Source organism: Dipodomys merriami, unplaced genomic scaffold, assembly GCF_024711535.1.
Source record: "Dipodomys merriami isolate MVZ:Mamm:240054 unplaced genomic scaffold, mDipMer1.0.p SCAF_174, whole genome shotgun sequence".
Classification (NCBI taxonomy): domain Eukaryota; kingdom Metazoa; phylum Chordata; class Mammalia; order Rodentia; family Heteromyidae; genus Dipodomys; species Dipodomys merriami.
Window position 1 is genome coordinate 1,510,672 of NW_027203093.1, and position 22,548 is coordinate 1,533,219.

General features: G+C 66.5%; 1 protein-coding gene across 4 annotated transcripts; it reads left to right on the top strand.

Moving 5' to 3' along the window:
• Positions 1-623: 623 nt before the first annotated feature.
• On the top strand, positions 624-10,662 carry LOC138829587 (rhophilin-1-like). 4 transcript variants are annotated; one of them, XM_070025962.1, is made up of 15 exons: positions 624-731; positions 4,315-4,409; positions 4,978-5,106; positions 5,226-5,301; positions 5,594-5,671; positions 5,871-5,995; positions 6,071-6,237; positions 6,327-6,520; positions 6,840-6,996; positions 7,068-7,175; positions 7,797-7,991; positions 8,380-8,456; positions 8,634-8,780; positions 8,860-9,021; positions 9,284-10,662. In XM_070025962.1, the coding sequence occupies exons 1-15, from the start codon at positions 678-680 to the stop codon at positions 9,731-9,733; spliced, it is 2,214 nt and encodes a 737-aa protein (XP_069882063.1). In that variant the 5' UTR covers positions 624-677; the 3' UTR covers positions 9,734-10,662. The 4 variants fall into 4 exon arrangements, with proteins under 4 accessions (XP_069882063.1, XP_069882062.1, XP_069882064.1 ...); XM_070025961.1 differs by lacking the exon at positions 624-731 and adding an exon at positions 1,752-1,906; XM_070025963.1 differs by lacking the exon at positions 624-731 and adding an exon at positions 1,752-1,906 and having other exon boundaries at positions 7,071-7,175.
• Positions 10,663-22,548: the final 11,886 nt, after the last annotated feature.

Sequence of the window (22,548 nt, forward strand, 5' to 3'; positions counted from 1 at the left end):
TCATGCATGCAAGGCAAGCGCTCTACCACTGAGCCGCCTTCCCAGCCCCATGTCTTTTGTTAAAGGTGCTTTCAAAGTGATGAACGGGTTCCTCCCAAATGCGAAATTGTTGATTGTATTTATAATCAGTTCGTTTTTCACATGCCGTTGCTCCCGCCCCTGCCGCCCGGGGCGCTCCGCTCCACGCATGAGGCCTGGGTGCCAGTTTCAGCCGTTGATTAAAGCTTCCCTGTGGCCGGGCAGAAGCAGCTGTCCACCCCTCCCGGCCAGGCAGAACAGCCCAGGGGCAGTAGCACACCCTCTCTGTGCCCCACCAGCCAGTACTTGGCTTCGTTGTATTTTGCTTCTGAATATAGTCACATTCCAAAACTCCAACATCCCCCTATCCACAGCAGTGGACTAATAAAAGACTAATTAAGTTTTTTGGCTTTAGCCAATCCTGTGCCTCCAAAGCCAGCCTCCTCTGTCCCTCACCCTGGAAAAATGCAGAAGTAAACAAACAGTGGCACAGTGGCACGTGGTCTCGAGGGGCTGGGAAGAGCGTCACCCCGATCAGAGACTGGGCCACATCCAGTCATCTTGTGTCCCCACACCGAGACACTGCACCAGGCTAGCTGGTCCCTGGTCCCTGGTCGGTCGGCCCCGATGCCCGGGCATCTGCCCTGAAGCAGATCATCATGGCAGGAGAGGAGCCTACTCACCTCACAGCAATTCGGGAAGCAAAAAGAAGGGTAAGAAGGGACCGGGGTCTCCAGGGCCAGAGACCTACACCCCAAGCACTCATGCCCTCCCGGGGCCCCCTGCTAAAGGCCCTACACCTCCCAGTCGCACAAGGCTGGCTTTACATCAGGGGCAAGGGAATGCTTTGTGTGTGTGCGCGCATATATATACACTTCCTGTGCACACACGTATATACACGCTTTTACACACATATATACGTACTTCAAGCACACACGTGTACGCTTCACGCGCACATATCATACTTTGCGCAAACACATACACATTCTTCAGCACCACTGGGGAAGGGACAGTCACCAGACTGGCCGCATCCGGTCAGGCAGCGACTTTCTAGAACGCCCTGCTTGGGCTCTCCCGGAGGTGCGGTGCAGGCGGGCAGGCGTGCGGGCCGGGGCTGGGGGGGGGGGCCCTCCTCCCGGTTCAGACCGGGCCTGCGGGGTGCGGGAGGGGCGAGTCGGGTGGAGATGGCGGAGGCGGCGCGTTTGCGTGGATGAGGGACGCGCAACGGCACCGGCTGAGTCGCCCTGCGAGCCGGGGGGGGGGGGGCACGGCGGGAGGTCACGCGTACCCCCGCCCCCCCCCGCAAGGGCCTGCGCCCGGCCCGCCCGGGACGCCGGGAGGAGGCGCCAGGCCCGGCCGGGTGCGCGGTTCGGGGACGCACCCCGGCGGGGGGGGGGGGGGCGAGGACAGGTGCGGGCCGAGCTCGGCACGGAGGCGGAGCCGGGTCGCCGCCCGCAGCCCTCCGCTCCTCGCAGCCCGACGTGCCCGGCGGCGCATGCGCCCTGCGCCCGGCGAGCGGCCTGCGGTTGCCAGGGGTTACCGGATTCCAAGCTCCGCGAGCTCGGCGGGACGGGGCGGGGCCGCCTCCGGAGCCCACCTGCCTCGCGCTCTGGTTGGTGGCTGCTGCTGTCTGTCGAGGCGGAGGCCGCTGCTGATTGGGTAGAGCAAGTTTTGCAGGCGGGGCCAGCGTCCCTCGCTGCCGCGCCGGCCTGCGGAGCCCGCCGGGACCGGACCTGGCGCGGGGTAGCGAGGGCCGCGCTGCGCGGGCGCTCCCGGCGTCCGAGGGCCCTACGTTCGCGGCCCCGCGGGGGCGGCCTCCGGGAGGACGGCGATGATCCTCGAGGAGCGGCCGGACGGCCAGGGCGCCGGCGACGACAGCGTCCGCAAGGTGGGGCGCCGGCCAGCGGGCTCCGCGGCGTTCCCTCCGCCGGGGGCCCGGGGGCCCGGGGCCCGCCGAGGTCTGGGCCGGCACCTCCCTCCCCGAGGCCGAGTGGTGCCCCGCGGGGGCCCGGGGGCCGGGCCCAGGAGAGGGGTCCGGTGGGGCACTCGGCGGACCCGCGCCGGGGAGCGGGGTCCTCCGCGCTGCTCCCAGGTCAGCCCGCGCCCGGCGGGGCGTTCTGGCCGGGCCGGGCGCCTGCCCACCGCGCGGGCCTCGGGTCGGGGTGCCCAGCGCGGCGCTGCCGGCGGCGTCAGGACGCACGCCGTCCGCTGATTCTATCCAGCCGGTCCGCAGCCCCGGGCGCCCTCCCCGCCCCGGGACAGGTGCTGTGGCTTTCGCCCTCCGTGAACCCACTCAGGGTGGGCACGCCCGCAGGCCGCGCGGGTGGCCGTGGGTAGAAGGAACGTTCGGGAGGTTGGGCAGACAAGATGTGCGGGAGGCTCCGTGGACATGTCCGGCTCTGGCCTGTGGCCGGCGCTGTCTCAGCCCTCTTCTGGCTGCTTCCCCAAAATGGGGAGGGGGGTTCAGTGGCTTCTCTGGACTTACGCCGTGTGCACACCCCATCCTTGGATAACCCGGCACTGGGGGAGCTGGCGTATCTGCCCAGAACAACCTTGTGTCCCACCCTGCCAGAGTGGACCCTAAGCCAGTGGCCAGCGGGAGGGGCCGGGACAGGCGCGGGAGTGGGGGCAGGGAGGGACTGTGCCCTCCCCTGGTCTCAGCATGCAGGGGGCAGCTGGAGGCGCCCCTGCTGGGTGGGTGCCAGCCAGCACTCTGTGGGTACTTGTGGCGAACTCAGATTCCCAGGCGTGCCCGCAGTTAGGTTAGGGTTAGAGTGTGGTGGGACAGGGCCAGCGCCCAGGTGTCCAAGTAGACATCAAAGAGGAGACAGGTGGTGAGCACGCCTGCCCTCCCCGTGAGGGTGGACAGGCCATGCTGGTGTACGCTGTGTGTGTGCACAAGCACATGCGTGTGCACGTGTGTTCTACAGATGCCAGGTCCCAAGAGACCCTTCGCGTGGGCTGCCCATGGGGCCCTGTTGCCACACACTGGAGGGCAGAGCGGAGTCATCCTCTCTCCTCCATGCTCAGGAGAGCAAAGCACAGCTCCATCCGATGGGTAGACCCTGGCAGGGAGGGCACCGGGGCCTAGTGCTGGGAAGTGGCTGCCTCTGGGCACGGAGGGCTAGTCTGGCTGGGGGACTGAAGGAGAGTGCAGGGCTACTTTGTTTTCAGACGGCCAGGCCTGCGCAGGGGTAGCCATCACCTCTTCTTGCTAGTCCTGGGCACAGCCCACTGGCAGGGCCTGCACCAGGGTCTCTGCACTGGGGAGGGGTTTGCTTCTCTGCTCCCCACCCCTTCCAAGGAGCCAAGGCCAGACTCTGCCCAGGGTCCTTGTAGACCTCCAGTCTCTCGAAGGGGGAGCCTGAGGCCTCCCAGTGGGGTCATGGTACAAGGGAGGGGCTGGGTGGCTTTTGTTTCCAGAGTTGGGGAAATGGCACCAGGAGGGAACCGGTCATCCGACATCTGTGCCCTCTCTACTGGGCACATCCGACATCTGTGCCCTCTCTACTGGGCACGTCCTCCATCCGGTGTGGAAAACTGGGCGTGAGTCTCTGGCTTCCGGAGTCCACCCGGTCCCATAGGGCCAGCTGGGCTGGGTCAGGAGGCTGGCTTAGCCTCCTGAGGGAGCCCATGGGTAGGGAGGCCATGGGGCTGGGGCTGGGGCCTGCAGGGGCAGAGTGTGGAGCTGATGAGAGCCATCTGCCTGAGCCAAGGCCATGGACTGGACTCACCCGAGCCTCAGAACCTGCTGCCGCCCGTCGGTGGGAACCTCTGGCGGCCTAGCCTAGGCCTCAGCCCTGGAAGGAAGACCCCGGGCCTCAGCTTCCACCCCTACACGGGTGGGCATGGGGGGCAGCGGCCCAGGCTCAGGCGTGGAAAGCAGTGCCCCAGCAGCTGTGGGGCAGGCCCGCCATGTTCTCCCCACCTATCCCAGCCCATCTGTGGGTGGCGGATCACTCTCCCTGTCACCTACAGACCACTTGGTAGCCTCTCACTTTTGGGCTCCAGCCCAGGTGCCCTCCTGTGGGCAGTCTCCGGCTGCTGCCCTCTCCTTGGGAGATGGCCAGGCCCCTGTCAAGACTAAAGCGGGCCTCTGGCATGCAGCCGGTCGGCTGGCAGGACAGGGCTGGGTCTGCGGCCCCCAGGAAGCTGGGAGGGGCACATGGAGCTGTCCCCTGTGTCCCCAGCCAGCCAGCGCAGGCTGGAGCCCACCGTGAAGTCTCCCTCCCCAAGGGTGAGCAGGGTCCTCCAGCAGAGCCCCCGGAGGGGTGGTGACCGCCCGCTGTCCCACAGGGCTGCGACGCCCCGGAGCAGAGCCACCGGGCCCGGCTCCACCAGCAGATCAGCAAGGAGCTGCGCATGCGTGCTGGCGCAGAGAACCTCTACAGGTGAGGGCCGGGCCTGGCAGAGGCTGGCGGCCCACGGGGGTGGGGGAGGGGCGGGAAGAGGGACCTGTCACAGGTGGCCATGACAAGTTCCCACCCAGGCCTGCCAGCCAGTCACACCTTCTCCCAGTCCGGGGCCCTGCCAGCCGCACACTGGCTCAGAAGCGGCCACATAGGCAAGTGAGCAGGCAGCCCCGGGCTGGGACCTCAGCTGATCCACACGGACTACATGTCATGGGCTCCAGCCCTCCTGCAGCCATGTAGCCCCTGCCGGGGCGGGCCGCGGGCCCCACACTCCGAGCCTGGCCTCCTCAGACCCCCAGTGCAGGTTCAGGGTGGGGCTGGCTCCCCCATGGTCTGGGAGCTGCCTGGGGGCGCCGGGGGCAGGGGCTTCCCACGTGTGTAACACCCAAGGGGCACGGCGGAGGAGGGGTTGGAGAGGGAGAGGAAACCTGGCGTGGTGGGCCCTTCTGGGGTGGACTGGAGCCAGGCGCGACAGGAGGCAGCTGCAGGCCTAGGATCCTGCGCTTTCCCGGAAGCCGGGGATGCTGACCTCCGCTGGCCTCCCTAGAGCCACCAGCAACAATCAGGTCAGAGAGACGGTGGCCCTGGAGCTGAGCTACGTCAACTCCAACCTGCAACTGCTGAAGGAGGAGCTGGCGGGGCTGGGCAGCAGCACTGATGTGGACCAGCCCGAGGGGTACGAGATCCCTGGTGGTCTGCACGCAGGCTCACGTGGGGAAGTGCAGCTGGGCACAGGGGAGGTGGGGCCCAGGGCCCCAGAAGCAGCAGGTCTGAAGCTGACGCTTCTGCTTCTAGTGAAGGGGTCACTGTGCCCATGATCCCCCTGGGCCTGAAGGAGACCAAGGAACTAGACTGGGCCACACCCTTGAAGGTGAGTGCAGGCCTGTGAGCCCCTGAGGGACTTGGCCTCCTGGAGGCTCCCCGCGGCCCTGCTAGGTGGGGGCCAGAATGCCCCAGGATTGCCCAGGGCTGGAGCCGCTGACCAGGGACTCCGCGTCCTGTCTGGGCAGCTGCCCCCAGGGTCCTCCATACGCCAGGCCCAAAGCCCTTTTCCAGAGCTTACACTCAGGCCCCAGGTCCTTGGTCCCTCATGAGCAGCTGGCCTGTTCAGGGCCTGGGCCTTCCCTCCCAGGGCAGGCTGCCAGCGCCTGTCCTTCTGTCAGGAGCTGATTTCCCAGCACTTTGGAGAGGATGGCTCCTCCTATGAGGCCGAGATCAGGGAGCTGGAGGACCTGCGGCAGGTGAGTGGGCCTCTCCCTCCCCTGACCCCAGACAAAGGGGGAATCCTAGGAGGCATCTGGGAGCCGGGCCTACCCACCTGCCCGCTTGCCACCCTCCCCCTCCCCCCCTCCCCTCCCCCTTCCCCTCCCCTCCCACCTCCCCCCCCCTGCCCTCCTGCGCATGTGCAGGGAGGGCTGGGCTCACAGGCACTCTGTGCAGGCCACACGGAGCCCCCGCCCGGACGAGGCGGGCCTGGAGCTGCTGGCTGCCTACTACAACCAGCTCTGCTTCCTAGACGCGCGCTTCTTCAGCCCCACGAGGGGCCTGGGGCTGCTCTTCCACTGGTAGGGCTGGTGGCCTGGCCGCCCGGGAGGGGAGGCCCTGTCCGTAGAGCTGTGCCAGCCTGACCCGCCCCACAGGTACGATTCCCTCACGGGGGTTCCGGCCCAGCAGCGGGCCCTGGCCTTTGAGAAAGGCAGCGTGCTGTTCAACATCGGCGCCCTCCACACGCAGATCGGGGCGCGCCAGGACCGCTCCTGTGCAGAGGGCGCCAAGTCTGCCATGGAGGCCTTCCAGAAGGCTGCTGGTGAGGGCAGAGCCGGGGCGGGTGGGGATCAGAGGGCAGCCCTGGCCCGCCGAGAGGCTCTGCTGGTGACAGCACCCACCCGTCCCCAGGGGCCTTCCGACTCCTGAGGGAGAACTTCTCCCATGCTCCCAGCCCCGACATGAGCGCCCCCTCCCTCTCCACGCTGGAGCAGCTGATGGCTGCCCAGGCCCAGGAGTGCGTCTTCCAGGGCCTCTCTTTGCCAGGCCCCACAGCTCCACGGGACGGCCGGGCCCAGCTGCGCCTGGCTCAGGAGGCCGCCCAGGTAAGGGCCAGAAGCCCTGCTCAGGACCGCGAGTGGGGACCCGGCCGCAAGGGGACAGAGCTCCCGGGAGTTGGGGGAGCCAGGGCAGGCAGAGGAGCTGGGCCCGCCCTCTGCGCTCTGTGTCCACCCCCAGCTTTTCCTGTTCACGAGACCCTGGGTGTGGACCAGGGGTAGGGTCAGCTGGAGCTGGGTCCTGACGCCCCAGAGCAGCCAGTCGAGGTCTGTGGCAGTAGGCTCGGCCTAAAGCTGCAGGAGCTGCAGCTGTGTGCCTGTGCCCCCAGGGCAGAGCCCTGTCCCAGTGTACCCAACGCCCCGGCAGGTGGCTGCAGAGTACAGGCTGGTGTATGGGGCCATGGCGCAGCCTCCCGTCCGAGACTACGTGCCTGCCTCCTGGACCACCCTGGTGTACGTCAAGGCTGAGCACTTCCAGGCCCTGGCCCACTACCATGCGGCCGCGGCCCTCGGCGGCAGCTCCCGTGAGTCCCCTCCCGTCTGCCTGTGTGGCTGGGGAGGCCTGTGCTCCCGGCTCATGGCCTTTGATCCCCAGCAGCCGCAGGGGAGCTCCCTGAGTACGAGCAGGTCTTCCAGCACCCAGCCCCCTGTGAGTCTCGAGACCCCATGCTGCCCCAGCATCCCGAGGAGCGCAGGAAGCTGGGTGAGGAAGCTGGGCCAGCCAGGGCCGGCGCCTGCCCCTGGGCACCGGGCGTTCCCGCGTGGGGGATTCTGCCTGAGCGGGAGCCTGAGAGTGCTGGGCAGGTGGGGGCGCTGGGGCGGGGGGGCGCCGGGGGCGCTGGGGGTAGGCCGGGGGCAGGGGGGCGCTGGCGGCAGGTGGGGGCGCTGGGGGCAGGCCGGGGGCGCTGGGGGCAGGCCCGGGGCAGGCGGGGGAGTCGCTGGGGGCAGGGCGGGGGGGCGCTGGGGGCAGGCCGGGGGGGGGGTGCTGGGGGCAGGGGGTTGCTGGAGGCAGGCGGGGGCAGGGGGGCGCTGGCGGCAGGTGGGGACGCTGGGGGCAGGCGGGGGCGGGGGGTCACTGGGACAAATGGGCAGCTGGGACAGGTGGGAAGCTGGGAGCAGCTGGGGTATACTGGGGGCAGGCGGGGGGGGGGGGGCTGGGGGACAGCTCTTCCCTGGCCCCTGTGTCTGTTCCTGGAAGAGCCCCCCTGGCCCAGGCGACCCCCATCCTTCCCCGCGGCCATTCCCCACTCCTGCTGCACCCTGGCCCAGTCCGGCAGGGCTGGCTAGGCCAGGTGCCACACGTGACCGCCCCGTGCCTGTGCAGCCAAGGCCCACCTGAAGCGTGCCATCCTGGGCCAGGAGGAGGCCCTGCGGCTGCACGCGCTATGTCCTGTCCCTCGCAAGGTGGACCTGCTGCAGGCCGCCGTGGCCCGGGCCCTGCGGCACTCGCTGGCCAGGTACTCGGAGCTGGAGCGTGAAGATGACTTCTTGGAGGCCGCCGAGGCCCCTGAAATCCAGCGTAAGCAGCCGAGCCGGGGGGATGGGGTGGCGGCAGGTGACGGACCCGAGCCGCGGCTGTGGTAGAGAGGCTGTCGCCAAGGCCCGTCCTGCGGACGGCAGCAGTCTGGAAGAGGCAGAGCTGCGGCTGAGCCAGAAGCAGAGCCTGGCCACCACTGTCCCGCCTCCTTCACTAACTCTGGTCCTGGGGACACCCATAGTGAGGGGCTGGGGACTTCTGGGAGGACCTTGGGAGCTCCTGGGGCAGATGGAGGCCAGTGTGGAGGCACCCAGGGCGGCTGGGCGGCTCCTGCAAGGGCCAGCACGCACCTGCGGGCAGGGTCACACTCCTGCGGGGATCTCTTGAACCGCAACTTGAGTGATTTCTCCTTTTCCTCCTGTCTGGCTAGCTAAGACCCACCAGAAGCCTGAGGTGAGGATGCCTAGTCTGCCCCAGAGGAAGGCAGCAGACATCTTCCACCGTGTGGTGAGCGCGCCTCTGCCCGCCCTGCCTCTGATGGGAACCAGACCCAGTGGGCCCGGGGGGGGGGGGGGGGAGAGCCGGGATTTGCCCTCCTTCTCCTGAGGGATGCAAGACCGAGGCGGGGCCGGTGGCCAGGGACTGAAGCCCCCGGGCCCAGCCTCAAACCCTTGCCTTCCCCAGGGGCCCTTGTCGGTGTTCTCAGTCAGGAACCGGTGGCGGCTGGCGGGGCCTGTCCACCTGGCCCGTGGGGAGCGCGGCTTCGGCTTCACACTCCGGGGAGACTCGCCCGTGCTCATCGCCGCCGTCACTCCTGGCGGCCAGGCTGCGGTAAGGCCTCCTGGCCTCTGAAGGGAACCTCCGCACCCGGCCGCGGGCTGTCTCCACCTCACTGTCCGCCTCCCCGCAGGCGGCCGGCCTGAAGCAGGGGGACTACATCGTGTCTGTGAACGGACAGCCGTGCAAGTGGTGGAAACACTCGGAGGTGGTGGCACAGCTGCAGGGCGGGGGCGAGGCGGGGGTGAGCCTGCAGGTGGTGTCACTGCTGCCCAGCCCTGAGTCACGCAGTGGGGTGAGTCCTGGGGGCCCGGGGAGGTAACCCCCCAGCCTTGTCCTCCAGTCCTGGCCCTGAGCTCCCCTGGGTGCCCAAGGCCTTGGGAAGCAGAAGGGGGTTGCGGGGGACCCTCAGGGAGTTGACCACCACCAGCTCTCAGGCAGTCGTCGGGACTCTGTGTCCCTGCATTGGCAACTTCCAGCCCAGGCTCACCCCAGAGGCCCCCTCATGGGGGGGGGTGAGCAGCATGGCCGCCAAGAGCTCTTCCACCTCCTCCCAGACGGCCACGTGTGGGCCAGGAAGTGGCACCTGGCTGCAGCTCTGTGGCCTGCCTGCAGGGGGAGCGCTGGCCAGCTCTTCTGAGGACCCAGAGAGAGGGAGGCCCCGAGACCTCAGTGGCCGCACACACCGGCCCCCGGCCTCTCCTCGGCTGGAGCCGCAAGGCCAAGCTGGGCAAGATGGACAGCCTCGGCCCGGCCCGGCCCCGCGAGGACCACCGCACCTGCCCCTGAGCTGGGCCCCAGCACACCGGTCCAGGCCGGCCGCAGCGACCCCTGACTCCCTCCTTCTGCCTGTCCCTCGTGCTGGGAAGGTCAGGCAGTGTCCGCCCCGCCCGCTAAAGACACTCAGAGGAGGAGCTCTGGGCGCACTGGAGCTCACCGAGCGCACGGGAGCTCACCATGCCCCCGAGGAGGGCGGCAGTGACCCCAGGCTCCCTGGCTCTCCTTGACACTGTTCCACGTAGGCTGATGCTGCCCCTGTGGCAGACCCTGCTGACCCCAGGCCCACTCCCTGGGCCCCCCACCCTGCTGCCATCTTGGCTGTGGCCTGGAGGTCCAGCCCCTCTAGGCTGTGGCTCTCAGCTCTCAGCCCTGTATGGGCCAGGTTTTGCCTGGTGCAGTTCTGCTGGGTATCCCCCTACCCCCCAGGCCCAGCCTCTCCCCTGCTCCTTGATCCCGGCTCTCAACACCCTGCAGTCCACCCAGAGGCTGCCGGCTGCCCGCAGCCCCCACTGCCCTTCCCGCCAGGGGCTGCAGCCCTGCCGAGAACACGGACTGTTCCTGGAGGCAGGATTGCTGCCTCGGGCCCCGGCCCCGGGCCTGGCCTCCCAAGGAGACAGAGGCTGCTCCCTATGGCGGTGAAGAGCTGGAAATGTAGCCCAACAGTAGAGTACTTGTCGGGTGGGTTCAATCCTCCCCATTACAAAGGGAAAGAAAATGAGTGGCTGGCTTCGTTCCTGTGGCCACCAGAGGGCAGCTGCTGCCCACCCACCGGCCCTCAGGCTGCAGAAGCCGGGGGCCGGGAAGCAGGACGGACCCCTTGTGGTTGGAGACCCTTGCCCTGCCATCAGTCCTTCTGAGGGTCCCCTGGGGGAGCTGTCCTCCCTGTACCCCAGCTTTCTTTGATGGTCCACCCTGTGCTCATGTCAGCGCTGGAGTCGGGTCCCCTGCGTGTCTCTGGGTGGGGTGTGCGGGGCAGGGCGGGCATGTGCGTCAGGAAGACCCAGGCACAGCGGTGCGGAAGGGGAGGGGGAGGGGCGTCCGGGCCCGCCCCCATCCCCACTGCCCCCCAGGGAGAATCCCCGACTCAGCAGAATGTCCCAAGGTTGCAAAGATCTCCTCCACACGCGCTGGTTAATTTGATTAATAAAACTGTGCATCAGAGAGGCCATTACATGGTAATTAGGGGTGACAGGGTGGGGGCTCCTGGCGGGAAGACGGCAGCCCCTCCTCCACCGGCAGAAGCTGCCACCTGCCCACAGGGGCGCCCTCCCTGGTCCCGGGGCAATGTGGCGCCCCCAGTGGGGTGAGCCGGTTGCAGGCAGTGTGTGGACCGGCTGGGCCCCATGGCCCCTGGGTGCTGGGGTGGGGGCTCTGGGTGGGTCCCATCCACAGGGCTGGGTGGCATGTGGGCCGAGGCCTCAGGTCCCGTCAGGCGGGCCCCACCTGGCAGTCTGCAGCCTCCGGGGTGCTCGAGGACCTCCGTGAACCTGCCTACCCTCCCTGCCCCAGAGCCTCCCCCTGCACAGGGCACGGGGCCCAGCTGCCCGGAGGGCATGCCTGGGAGGGCCGTGCCAGGTGGGCGGCAGCTTCCGGGATCCACTGTGGCCAGCTCAGCATCCCGCGTGAGCAGGGCTGCGCCCCTCTGGCTCTGTCCCCTCCACCTGAATGCACCCCCATTCCTGGTCATCCTGCTGGCATCTTCTAAATCTTCTGGAGTGGGCCAGGCAGGCCTTGCTGCTTCATGCCCCTAACCGGGCTCTACCCTCACGTTCTGGCCAGCTGGGTGGCTGTGGCTCTCACAGGGCCCGGGGGCCTGGGACAGGCGTTCACCAATGCCTGCTGTGGCGTACGCAGGCTGTGTGTGTGCACACGTGCGGAGTTAAGGCGGGAAGACCCACTGGCTGGCCGGTGGGAGGGCAGCGCGGGGCTGGAGGACAGCGCGGGGCTGGAGGACAGCACGGGGGAGCCCGGGAGCCCGGCTCACCCCTCAGGGGCCGGTGGGGCGGGGCGGGGGGGGGAGCCCGGCTCACCCCTCAGGGGCCGGTGGGGCGGGGCGGGGGGGGGGTGGAGCCCGGCTCACCTCTCAGGGGCCGGTGGGGCGGGGGGTGGGGCAGGGGGGGGCGGGGGGGGCGGGGGGCGGGTGGGGAGCCCAGCTCACCTCTCAGGGGCCGGTGGGGCGGGGGGGGGGCGGGGCGGGGGGGTGGGGAGCCCAGCTCACCTCTCAGGGGCCGGTGGGGGGGGGTGGGGGGGGTGGGGCAGGGGGCGGGGGCGGGGAGCCCGGCTCACCTCTCAGGTGTGAGCCCACGCAGCACTTTGTTTCCTGAGCGCCGGGCAGCGCGCCGAGGTGCGTTGCTGAGATGCTTTCTGCTTTGCCAACAGAAAACTGCCGAGAGGGGAAAAGGCAAAACTCCGTTTTGCTTGGGTCAGCAGCAAGCGGTGCAGAGATTAATGTGGGGAGAGGGAGCGGGAAGGAGGGGCGGGGCGGGGTGGGGGCTTGGGGTCTACCTGAGGGCAATGGCGCCCAGAGACTCACGGGAGTGAGCTCCCACTGAGGAGGGACAGGCAGGGGCAAGGGATGGGGTGAGGGGTGGAGGGACAGGTCTCCCTCCTGGGGTGGGAGGTCATGGGAAGAAGGGGAGAGGGGAGGGCATGTCAGCTTCTCCATCTGTCCTGGTGAGGGGCCTGGGGGCGGGGCCCGCTGTTGGGGAGCTGCTGGGTTAAGTGGGGGGCCTAGGTGTTGCGGGGAGGGGGGCAGGATGAGGGGCTCCCCGAGCTCTGATTGGGCTTGGGCGAGTGGGGGGGGAGCTGGGGGCTGGGCTCCTTGAGCGGGTGGCGCCCATGCTGGGCCCACCCCACGGAGGGGTCGCGGGGAGGTGGGGAGCGGCAGGCCTGGGGGGACTGCCGGGGGGGGGGCTGGCTGGCTCAGGAAGGGTCCCCAGCCCAGCTTGGAGAGGGGAGGACCCTGGCCGGCCCGCACAAGGGCGCGGTCTGGGGTGGGGAAAGTTCTCTGGGGCCACTCCATGCCCTGGCAGGCGCCTCCAGCAGGTCTGAGGAGAGGGGAGGCCGTCCACCCCTCCGGCCCTCCCCCCGGGCCCCTCCACTGCTCCCTCTACTAGTGGCTCCCTCTCCTCCTCCCCTGTCCCCAGACCCTCCCCCTCTACCCCCTCCCCCTTTCCTCTCTGTCACCCCATCCCCACGGCTCCCCCTCACCACCTCCACCGCCTGGCTGGTCCTGGAAGAAGGCGGGTTGGGAGGGGGTGGGCCCACTGGACCCTGCCGTCCGAGGACTGGCGTGGGCCGAGGGGTCAGCCGGGACTTCTGGGTGCCTCCGTGGCTGGGAGGGGAGCAGGCTGGGGTCACCTGAAGCCCTGGGGCTGGAGGGGAGGGGGACAACCTGGGGACAGAAGACGGTCTGGAAAGAGTAGAGGAGGAGGCAGAGCGGGACGGTGAGGAGGCAGCTGTGCCAGGCCAGGGCAGGCCCGGTGCTGCTGAGGGCTAGGGGCCGGGCAGGTCTGGCGGGAGTGAGCAGCCCCTGGCTAGGCCGGGTGGCGGGCAGGGGGCAGCCCCTTGGGTGGGAGGCGAGACAAGAGGCCTGACAGGTGTCACTCAGGGTTGGCTCCCTGCCCTGAGGGGAGGGGCTTCTGCCTGGTCCCCCCCCCTCGCCCAGGTTGTACCGCTGTCCTGGGAGCCGTGGGCCCTGGGGCCGGGGAGAGGGCGGAGGCAGCCCGGGCCAGGAGGATGCGCTGGGCGCCCACCCTGGGGTGACCCGGCTCCACACCATGCATAATGCAGTATTTACCTGGGAGGTGATTGGCAGGGAGGCCGCAGACGGTGAGCCAGACGTGCATTAAGGCGGGAGTGACTTATCGAGCTGCCAGGGGGAGCGTTTTAAGACAGAATTATGGGGGAGAGGAAAAAGATTTTACCAAATTAATGAAAAATCAATCTGGCCTCAAAAATCCATTAGCCTTCATAATGCACGGGTTCCAGGCTGAGCCGTACAATCCGATATTGGCTGTTAAATACCACCACCCCTGCCCCCTCCCGCCCACCATTCATTCCACCACGGTGCTTACTGCTGAGAGACACCTGCCCGGCCTCCAGCCTAGGGTACAGCTCCGGGAGCCCCGGGCCAAGCTCCCTGCTGGAGGCCCAGTGGGGGAGCTCCGGCGGGCAGCGTGGGCGAGGTGCCGTGGCAGCCCAGGTGGGTGGCTGTGATGAGCGCCACCATGCGGGAGGTGCCCAGGATGCTGCTGGGCACGGGGGGCCGAGCTGCCCACAGCTGGGAGGTGTGGGGACAGCGTCCTGGCCAAACAAAGGTGGCCGCAGGATGGCCAAGTGCCCTGAGGAAGTGGACAGCTGTCCCAGAGAAGATGGCTCCCTAGAACTGGACAGGAGGGAAGGCCTCCGCTACTCCTTCATAGAGGCAACCCCCCCTCCCTGCTGAGCTGCTTGCTGACTAGCCCGGAAAGGAATAGTTGAGCTTGCTCTGTGCCCAGCGTCGGCAGGTACAGGCTGGAGGCTGGATCAATTCCTCATTAAAATGGAAAAAAATTCTTCTCCCTCCCCGGAATCTTGACGGTGGTGTCTGTCACCAGCCACCCTCATCCGACTGGAAGGAGGCCCAGCCCACCCCTCCCTCCTCCCTCCCCCCCCTTTAGGCTGCACTTCCTGACTTCCTGGCACAGCCCACCTTGCAGCCACTCTCCTGACCCACAGCGCCCCCTGCAGGGAGTGCTGCTGGCCTCCCCCTTGCCCCGTCCTTCTGTGGTCAAGGCCTCTTGGCCTCTGGCCTGACCACATCTTACAAATAGGTCCACATCCCAGAGACCATTTATCTCCCCAGGTACGAGCCCCGCGAGTCTTCCAATCGCAGCCTCTCTGGTGGTTGTGTCCTGCAGCTGCCACAGCTCCAGGGGCTCAACCTCCTCCGGCCTCCATGAGCAGACAGACCACGGAGGGGCTCAGGCAGGACGAGAGGCCCCGGTCACCGGCCAGGAAGTGGGGCTGTCAGGAGGGACGGCTGGGGGCTGGGGACGGCTGGCCCCCCGCCCATCCCGCGGCTCTGGGCAGGCCGGCCAGGCCCCGGCTCCCAGCCCTCCCCACGCTCCCCGGAGGCACTGCCTGCTGAGGTCTCATGGATTAAATCCCACTTCATTAGTGGGGAGGCTGGGGCCGCCGGGCCCTGCCCGCGGTCTCTGGGTGAGCCGCTGCTGCTGCCTGGCTGACCGGCTGCGGGCCACCGTGCACCTGCTTCCTCCAATCGATCTGCGGACAGCGGCACCACCGCCACCAGACAGGCTGAGGGGAGAGCGTGGCCGGCCATGCCAGAGCGCCGCGAGCTGGGTCCTGGGGGAGGTGTCCATGGGAGACCACACCCCACTTCCCAGCCCTCTCACCCCCCCCATTCTTGTCTGTCTTGGCATCACTCTGTCCCTGGTGTGTGTGTCCGTCCCTAGGTCTCAAGGGTGATTCTGGGGTCCTTCCCCCCACACTACCCTCTGGGTCTGTGCCTGTGTTCCGCTCTGGTCTGTGGTTTTCCAATGTTGTCAGAGGGTCCTCCCCCCCCCCACCGCAAACTCTGGGTCTGATCTCATACCTTGCCTGTCAGGGGTGGCCAGGTCCCCCAGACCCACGCCTGGGCAGCCAGGAGCATGGGCAACGGGTGCTCACAGCCCAGCAGGCCCAGGAGGCTCAGAGGAGTTGGCAGCGGAGGCCACGCCCCAGCTCTGGCCAGGTTCTGTGTCAGGGGTTCTTGCCCTTGGGCCAGCAGTTCAGGGGTGCCCTGTACACACAGCCCCCCCCGCCATGTGGCTATTCCCAAGGGCCCTGTCAGACCAGCGTCAGTCAGATCAATGGCCAGGCACTGCTGGAGCTGAGCGGATCTGCTGACCCAGGCCCCTCTCCCTGCTGTCCTCCACCTGGTCAACAGCCAGTCACCGGAGCTGTGTTGGCCTTGGCCCCTGGGGGCCGCAGCAACGGGTTCCTGGCCCACAGCTACACCAGGACGCTGACCCCAGACAGAACAGGTGGCCATCTCCCACCTGCCTGTCTCCCTGGGCGACTCTGGCTGCTCTGACCACAGGGCTCAAGGGCAGGACCAGATTCTGACCGCCCTCACCCCCCAGCTCAGGACGCAGACATTAGAAGTGTGGTGCAGCTGGACATAGCTCGTAGCAGAGGGCTGTGTCCACCTCTCCTGGGAAGGGGCTGACCACCAAAGGCAGCTTCTGGGACAAGGAGTCCCGGGGCTGGGCTGGGCAGAGTGGGAAGAAAGCCAGGCTGGTCTGGGTGGGTTTGGAGTGCCGAGCTCCATGGCTGACCTGGACCCCTGGCTCTGCGGGAGTCCCTGGCTCCAGCAACCATGCCCCACCCCACCTTGCGGGGCCTGTGCTCAGCATGGAACCCAAAAACCTGCCCTTGCATTGTATCTCCTCTTTGCAGTTTTTTCTTTTTTTGTCGGTCATGAGGCTTGAACTCTGGGCCTGAGCGCTTCAGCTTAAGGCGACCACTCTACCACTTGAGCCACAGCGTCACTTCCAGTTTTCTGGTGGTTCATTGGAGGTCAGAGTTTCACGGACTTTCCTGCCCAGGCTGGCTTTGAACCTTGATGCTCAGATCTCAGCCTCCTGAGTAGCTAGGATTACAGGTGTGAGCCACTGCTTGTAAGAGGTTTTGAGGAGCAATTAGGAGTTCTCTTGGCTGACTGATGAAGCATGGAACACTCTGGGGCGGGCGGGCGCGTGGGGGAGGGAGGGGGAGAGGACTCGAGATTGGAAGGGAGGTCTAGCAGGGCTGGCACTGTGGACTGGGAGAGGTTGTCCTCACACACAGCCCGCCTTCCACCCTTCCATCTTTCCAGCTGGACTCCCACACCCGCTAAACACCACCCTGCCCAGCACCCGCTCCCCACCTTCCCTGCCTAGACCTGCACGCCCCCCCCCAGTGGCACGTGCCGCCCAGGTCCAGGAGGTCCAAAGGGACCCGGGGCAAGAAGGGTGAGGGAGGCGAGAGGCGGGGGCAGGGGTGGGGTGGGGAGGGAGGGCAGATGGATGTCTGGGCAGCTGGCCGCCCAGAGTGTTTTTAATGGTCCCTAAAGCCCTGGGTCAGCGGGTGCTGAGCTCAGCAGCCGGGCAAGACCGGAGCCCACCCCACACTCGGCCCCCCTGCAGTGCCTCAGGGCTCGCAGACCCTGCCCGAGGCCCGAACCACAGCCCTGGGGGTCTGCTGGGGGGCAGGTCCCCAGCGGAGGCACCCCCCTCATCTGTCACAGGCCCATTAGGTGCTGACAGCTGCTTCCCATCCCTGGCCGCCCGGGCGCCATCGATCCGCCCCAACCACCGGCCTCCACCCTGCTGTGGGCCTGAGGGGGAGGCTGCTCTACACAGGCCAGCCCGACCCGGCCCCAGGGGCGCCCTGGGGGCAGAGCCTGTGGGCCCCTGCCGCCGCAGCCTCGGGGCTGACTCCGGCTGCACAGGCTGGGGCTTCTCTGCTCCCTTGCAAGAGGCCTCTGTGCCCACGGACCCCTGCCACTCACCCAGCAGCTCCCCAGCTGGCCTGAGGGGCGCCCCACAGCACCCCCCCACTGGGTACCCCAGCTGGCCTGAGGGGCGCCCCACAGCACCCCCCCACTGGGTACCCCTGAACTCCTGAGCCCCGGGCCCTCATAGCAGTCTCCAAGCACTCTAGAACTTTCCATAAGCACTGAATTCCGCCGCATCCGGCCGCATCCCAGTGGAGCGGGGAAGAGGGAGTTCTGGCCTCTTCCTGGGTCTTCTAGTTTCTTCTTGCTGCGTGCGGGGTTCTGGGCGGGGCCTGGACGCTGTCCCTGAGCCTCTGAGCGTCTGTGCTCGAGGCCAGCGCTCTACCACTTGAGCCACAGCTCCAGCTCCAGGTGTTTTTCTGGTCAGTGGAGAGCATCAGGGACGTTCCTGCTCTGCCCAGGCTGGCCTCGGGTCTCAGCTTCCTGACCCTTGGGATACAGGCCTGAGCCACCACGCTGGGCTTCTTGGGGGGTTCTGTTTGCTGGCATGGGGACCTGGGGGCAGCTTCCTCCAGCACAGGGCCCCTGCCAGGCTGGCCCACTGCCAGCCTCCAGAGAACCCCAGGGCTCTGTGCCCCCGGGGGGCAGGAAGGAGCCCCCAGCGGGGCAGGGGGGGAGCGGCAGTCCTGCCCACCTCCTCCCATAGTTCAACCTCCCACGTGCCCTTGCCTCCCCCGAACCCAACTCATTGGGAAGGGCAGTGTTTATACTGACCGTTCATGTACTGGTGCCGGCTTGCGGGTCAATGGTCAGATTTACTGTCTCACAGGTTGGCTGCACGGAGCTGGGCTCTGTGCCCCGCCTGGCACGGCCGACGGGCACTGTAGATCTGCAGACACCGACCTTGGCCTGGCTGTCTGCAGGGGGCAGCAGGGGAGGGGCCGGCGGAGGGGGGCAGGGGCCCCCCAACCCCTGTGTCCTCCACAGGCTAGGTCTGAGTGGGTGGGCAGGGGACTGAGGAAATGGGACCGGGACCCGCCGTGTGGCCCAGGCTGCCAGGCTGAGGGGGGCAGTAGAGTGTGCTGGAGCAAGAGGGCGAAGGCCAGGTGAGCACAGGTGACCCACTGGGGCTGAGCACAGCAGGGGGGAGGGGGAAAGGAGGGGGAGGGCAGGAGGGAGGAGAGGGTCACTCAAGGTGGGAAGGATGCATTCTGGTGTCTTTTTTCTTTTATTACCAGTCCTGCGACTTAAGCTCAGGGCCTGGGCACTGTCCCTGAGCCTCTCTGTGCTCAAGGCTAGCACTCTACCACTTGAGCCACAGCACCGCTTCTAGCTTTTTCTATGTATGTGGTCCTGAGGAATGGGACCCAGGGCTTCCTGCATGCTAGGCAAGTGCTCTACCACTGAGCCCCTTTCCCAGTCCCCGGTATTTGTTGTTGGTGGTGATGTTGTCGGTCATGGGGCTTGAACTCTGGGCCTGGGCGCTGTCCCTCAGCTCTTCAGCTCAAGGCAAACACTCTACCACTTGAGCCACAGCACCATTTCCAGTTTTCTGGTGGTTCATTGGAGATAAGAGTTTCACGGACTTTCCTGCCTTGGCTGGCTTTGAACCTCAATGCTGATCTCTACCTCCTGAGTAGCTAGGATGACAGGTGTGAGCCACCACGCTGGCTTCTGGTGTCTTTTGAAGGAGGATTAAAGTGGGGGGCAGGAGAGGACAGGGCGGTGTAAGGACCTCCAGGTGGGTCCTGCTTCCTCCAGGCTGCCAGGGTCTCCCCACTTACTCTCCCCGCCCTTCTGCACTCGCGCCGCGGGCAGCCCAGAGGGAGGCCAGGGGTCGGGGCTGACTTAGGCAGGCAGTCAATTTTGTCTCCACTTCTTCCTGAGGACCCCAGGGACAGGCCCCTCACCAACATCACCTCCTCCACAGGGACCGGCTGCTCCGGACCCTCAACCCCGTCTACTGTTTGTTTTTATGCTCATAGCTTTTTTTTTTTTTTGGTCGGTTGTGGGGCCTGAACTCTGGGCCTGGACGCTGTCCCTCAGCTCTTCAGCTCAAGGCGAGCGCTCTACCACTTGAGCCACAACGCCACGTCTGTCCTTTTCTTCTGATGTGGTGCTGAGGAATTGAACCCAGGGCCTCAGGCGTGCGAGGCACACACTCCATCCTCCCAGCCCCACACTCACAGCGTTTTGTCAGTGTAAGTAGTTCGGGATTTGTGGCGAGGTGGATGGCCGTGCAGCCAGGCCCCACGACCCGGCTGCTCATCCCTGACACGAGGAGCCTACTCCCGGAGGGGCCCCACCCGCCCTGGGGGCCCCACCCGCACGGCCTCCCTGCACCACGGGTCTCCACAGAACAGGGGCTGCATGCCTGTCCCCACAGCCTGCGGCCCTCGGCCCTGCCCCCTTCACCCGAGGCTGGCTTCCCACTGGCGCTGTAGAGCATTTCTTTTTCGTGGATTATGTTCTGTGATCTGGACGGACCATCTGCCCTGTCCAGGGAGGGCAGCGATAGCTAAAGTTGTGCTATGGGAGGCTAAGGCAGGAGGGTAGCAGGTTCAAGACCAGCCATGACTACATAGTGAGACTCTAACTCTAATAAGAAGGAGGAGGAAGAGCAGGAGGAGGAGGAGCAGGAGGAGGAGGAGGAAGAAGAGGAGGAGGAGAGGAAGAGGAAGAAGAGGAAGAAGAAAAGAAGAGGAAGAGAAAAAAGAAGAAGGAGGAGGAGAAAGAGGAGGAAGAGGAGGAGGAAGGAGAAGGAGGAGGAAGAGGAGGAGGAGGAGGAGGAGGAGGAGGAGGAGGAGGAGAAGGAGAAGGAGAAGGAGAAGGAGAAGAAGAAGAAGAAGAAGAAGAAGAAGAAGAAGAAGAAGAAGAAGAAGAAGAAGGAGAAGAAGAAGAAGAAAAGAAGAAGAAGGAGAAGAAGAAGGAGGAGGAGGAGGAGGAGGAGGAGGAGGAAGAGGAGGAGGAGGAGGAGGAAGAGGAGGAGGAGGAGGAGAAGGAGGAGGAGGAGGAGGAGGAGGAGGAGGAGGAGGAGGAGAAAAGAATCATCTGTATGCAAGTGGCTCACACCTGTAATCCTGCTCAGGAGGCTGAGATATGAAGATTGCAGTTAAAAGCCAGCCTGGGCAGGAAAGTCCATGAGACTCTTGTCTCTGAACAAGTTACTTAATTAAATTAATAAAATTACCATTTAATGAGGAGCAGCTGAAGGAAACACTGGTTTCAGGGTGCAGGTTTCGTTTTCTTTTTCCCAGTGATACTGGGGTTCAGGATAACAGGCCTCTATCACTTGAGCCATGCCTCTGGGCCTTTCTGCCTTGGCTAGCTGTGAGCAGAGCCTCACTTCAAGCCCAGGCCAGCTTGAACGGCAGCCCCTCTGTGCGCTTCCCATTACTGCTGGGGAAGCCAGTCACTGCTCCTGCCACCATGCCTCTACCTCCCAGATCTGATGGGTCCTCCGTCAGACATGCCCTCCCCCTCCTTCTCCCTCTCCCCCTCCTCCCCTCCCCCTCCCCCTCCCCCTCCCTCTCCTCTCGGCTCTCTCTGCCTGGCCTTCTGCCCATATGGAGGCATCAAGGTCTCAAAGCAGGAACCACAGCTAGGGGTCCTGGCTGGTGCTCTCAGGACCTACGAAGGAAGCTCCCTTTCTCTGTGTGGAGGAGGGCTTCCCCACGGGGCTCCCCCCCCAGCTCTGCCCATCAGGCCCTCCCGCAGCTCTTGGGGAGCCCTGGGGCTAAGGTCACTTCTGATATTGGCCAGGCCAGGCCGAGCTCTGGGCTCTGGGACTCCCCCAAATTCCCCCAGGCCAGGACTGGCCTCTGGGGCTCTCCCAGGCTCCCAGGAGCCCTGTGGAGCAGTGAGCACAAAGCAGAGCTGGCGTGCTGGTTAGAGACACCAAATAGGGTGCAGTTCCACCGGCACTCAGCCGGGATCTGCCTTCCGCCTCTAGTCCCCACATCCCTCCACATGTCACTGGGTTGGATCCCATGAACAATGGAGCCCAAATTCATCACTTGGATTTTTTTTTTTTTGGGTCCAGTCATGGGGCCTGAACTCTGGGCCTGGGCGCTGTCCCTCAGCTCTTCAGCTCAAGGCTAGCACTCCACCACCTGAGCCACAGCACCACTTCCGGCTTTTTTCTTATGTGGTGCTGAAGAATTGAACCCAGGGCCTCGAGCATGCAAGGCAAGTGCTCTACCACTGAGCCACCTTCCCAGGAGAAACACGCTGAATGCTGGTGTTCATGAGGCTTGAGTAGAGTCGCTGAGTTCCAAGGCTGTGTCCCAGAGCAAGTCAAGGCCGCCCTGGACCGGCTTGGGCTTGGAGAGAGCTCCATCCCACCACATGGTAACCCAGGGAAGGGGCGCCAGGCTGCTCCTCACAGCCTCTTGCCCAGAGCCCCTGAGCCCACCACGGACTTGGGGATGGGCAGGAGCGCTGCTCACCACTGCCAGGTGTGGCTGCCAGGCTCTGAGCCCAGGGCCTGCAGGGCCTCAGACACCAGAACCTCCCCCTGCTGTCCAGCCCCAGAGGCCCCGGCCCTCCTCCCGCGCCTCCACCATGCCTCCCACAGCCACACGCCCTTGCCGGCGCTGCTCTGCCCTGTTCTGTGAGCTGGGGCCCACAGAGGGCAGAGCACAGAGCAGCCCTGTGGCCCTGGCACTGAAGCTGGAGCAGGAGTAGATGCCAGCCCTGCCCACCATGGCGGGGCTGGGGCTGGCGCTCCCTGGCTGTCCTGACCCTCCCCGGCGGCCTCTGGCCAGGGGCTCTGCCATGCCGGGCGGCCCTGGCAGCAGAACATCTGCTGGATGGCTGTGCGTGCCCGGCCCCCGCCCCCTGGGGCCAGCGCGGGGGCCCCCCCCCCCCGCGTCCCCCACTTGCGGCCTTTCCCAGCGGCCCTTCTACGACATTTGTCGTCAGTCTCCCCATCTGGGTGCCCAGCGTGTGGACTCAAATCTTCACTCCCCAGGGCGGTGCGCAGAGGAAGGGGCTGTGAGGGGCAGGCCGGGGTAGTGGAGGGCACGGGGACACCGAGCGAGAGGCCGGCCCGCTGTCCTTGACCCCTCCCCCCAGTTCCTCCCCCATCTCCTGCCCCATCCCTCCCCCCAGGCCGGCACTGTGCTCCCTTCCCCTGCCGCCTGCGTGGGGCGGCCCTGGGCACCCCTGGTGGCAGCACCTCCCCTGCCACCGACAGGCACGCGGCCCCTCCAGATGTGCGGGGGGGGGCGCTCCCCAGCTTCCCCTTCCCCACTTCCCCGGGGCAGTGCCATCTGACACCTCCGCCCACCAGCCTGCGCCCACCGCCATCTGTCGCCCGTGGAGCTGCGCCAGGCCAGCCGGGCAGCCATGCGGCCCAGGACGGGAGAGGGCAGGGCGGAGGCCCCACCCGGGGCCGGAATGCGGAGGCTGCTCGCCCGGCCCTGCTGCCGCCCCGTGCAGCGCCTGAGACCCCAGGGCGCTGGCTGTCCTCACGGAAGAGGAAACTGAGCCGGCGGGAGGCCGCCCTCCAGCCCCCGGGGGACGCTGGCTGGCGGGAAGCGAGCCCAGGGCCGATGC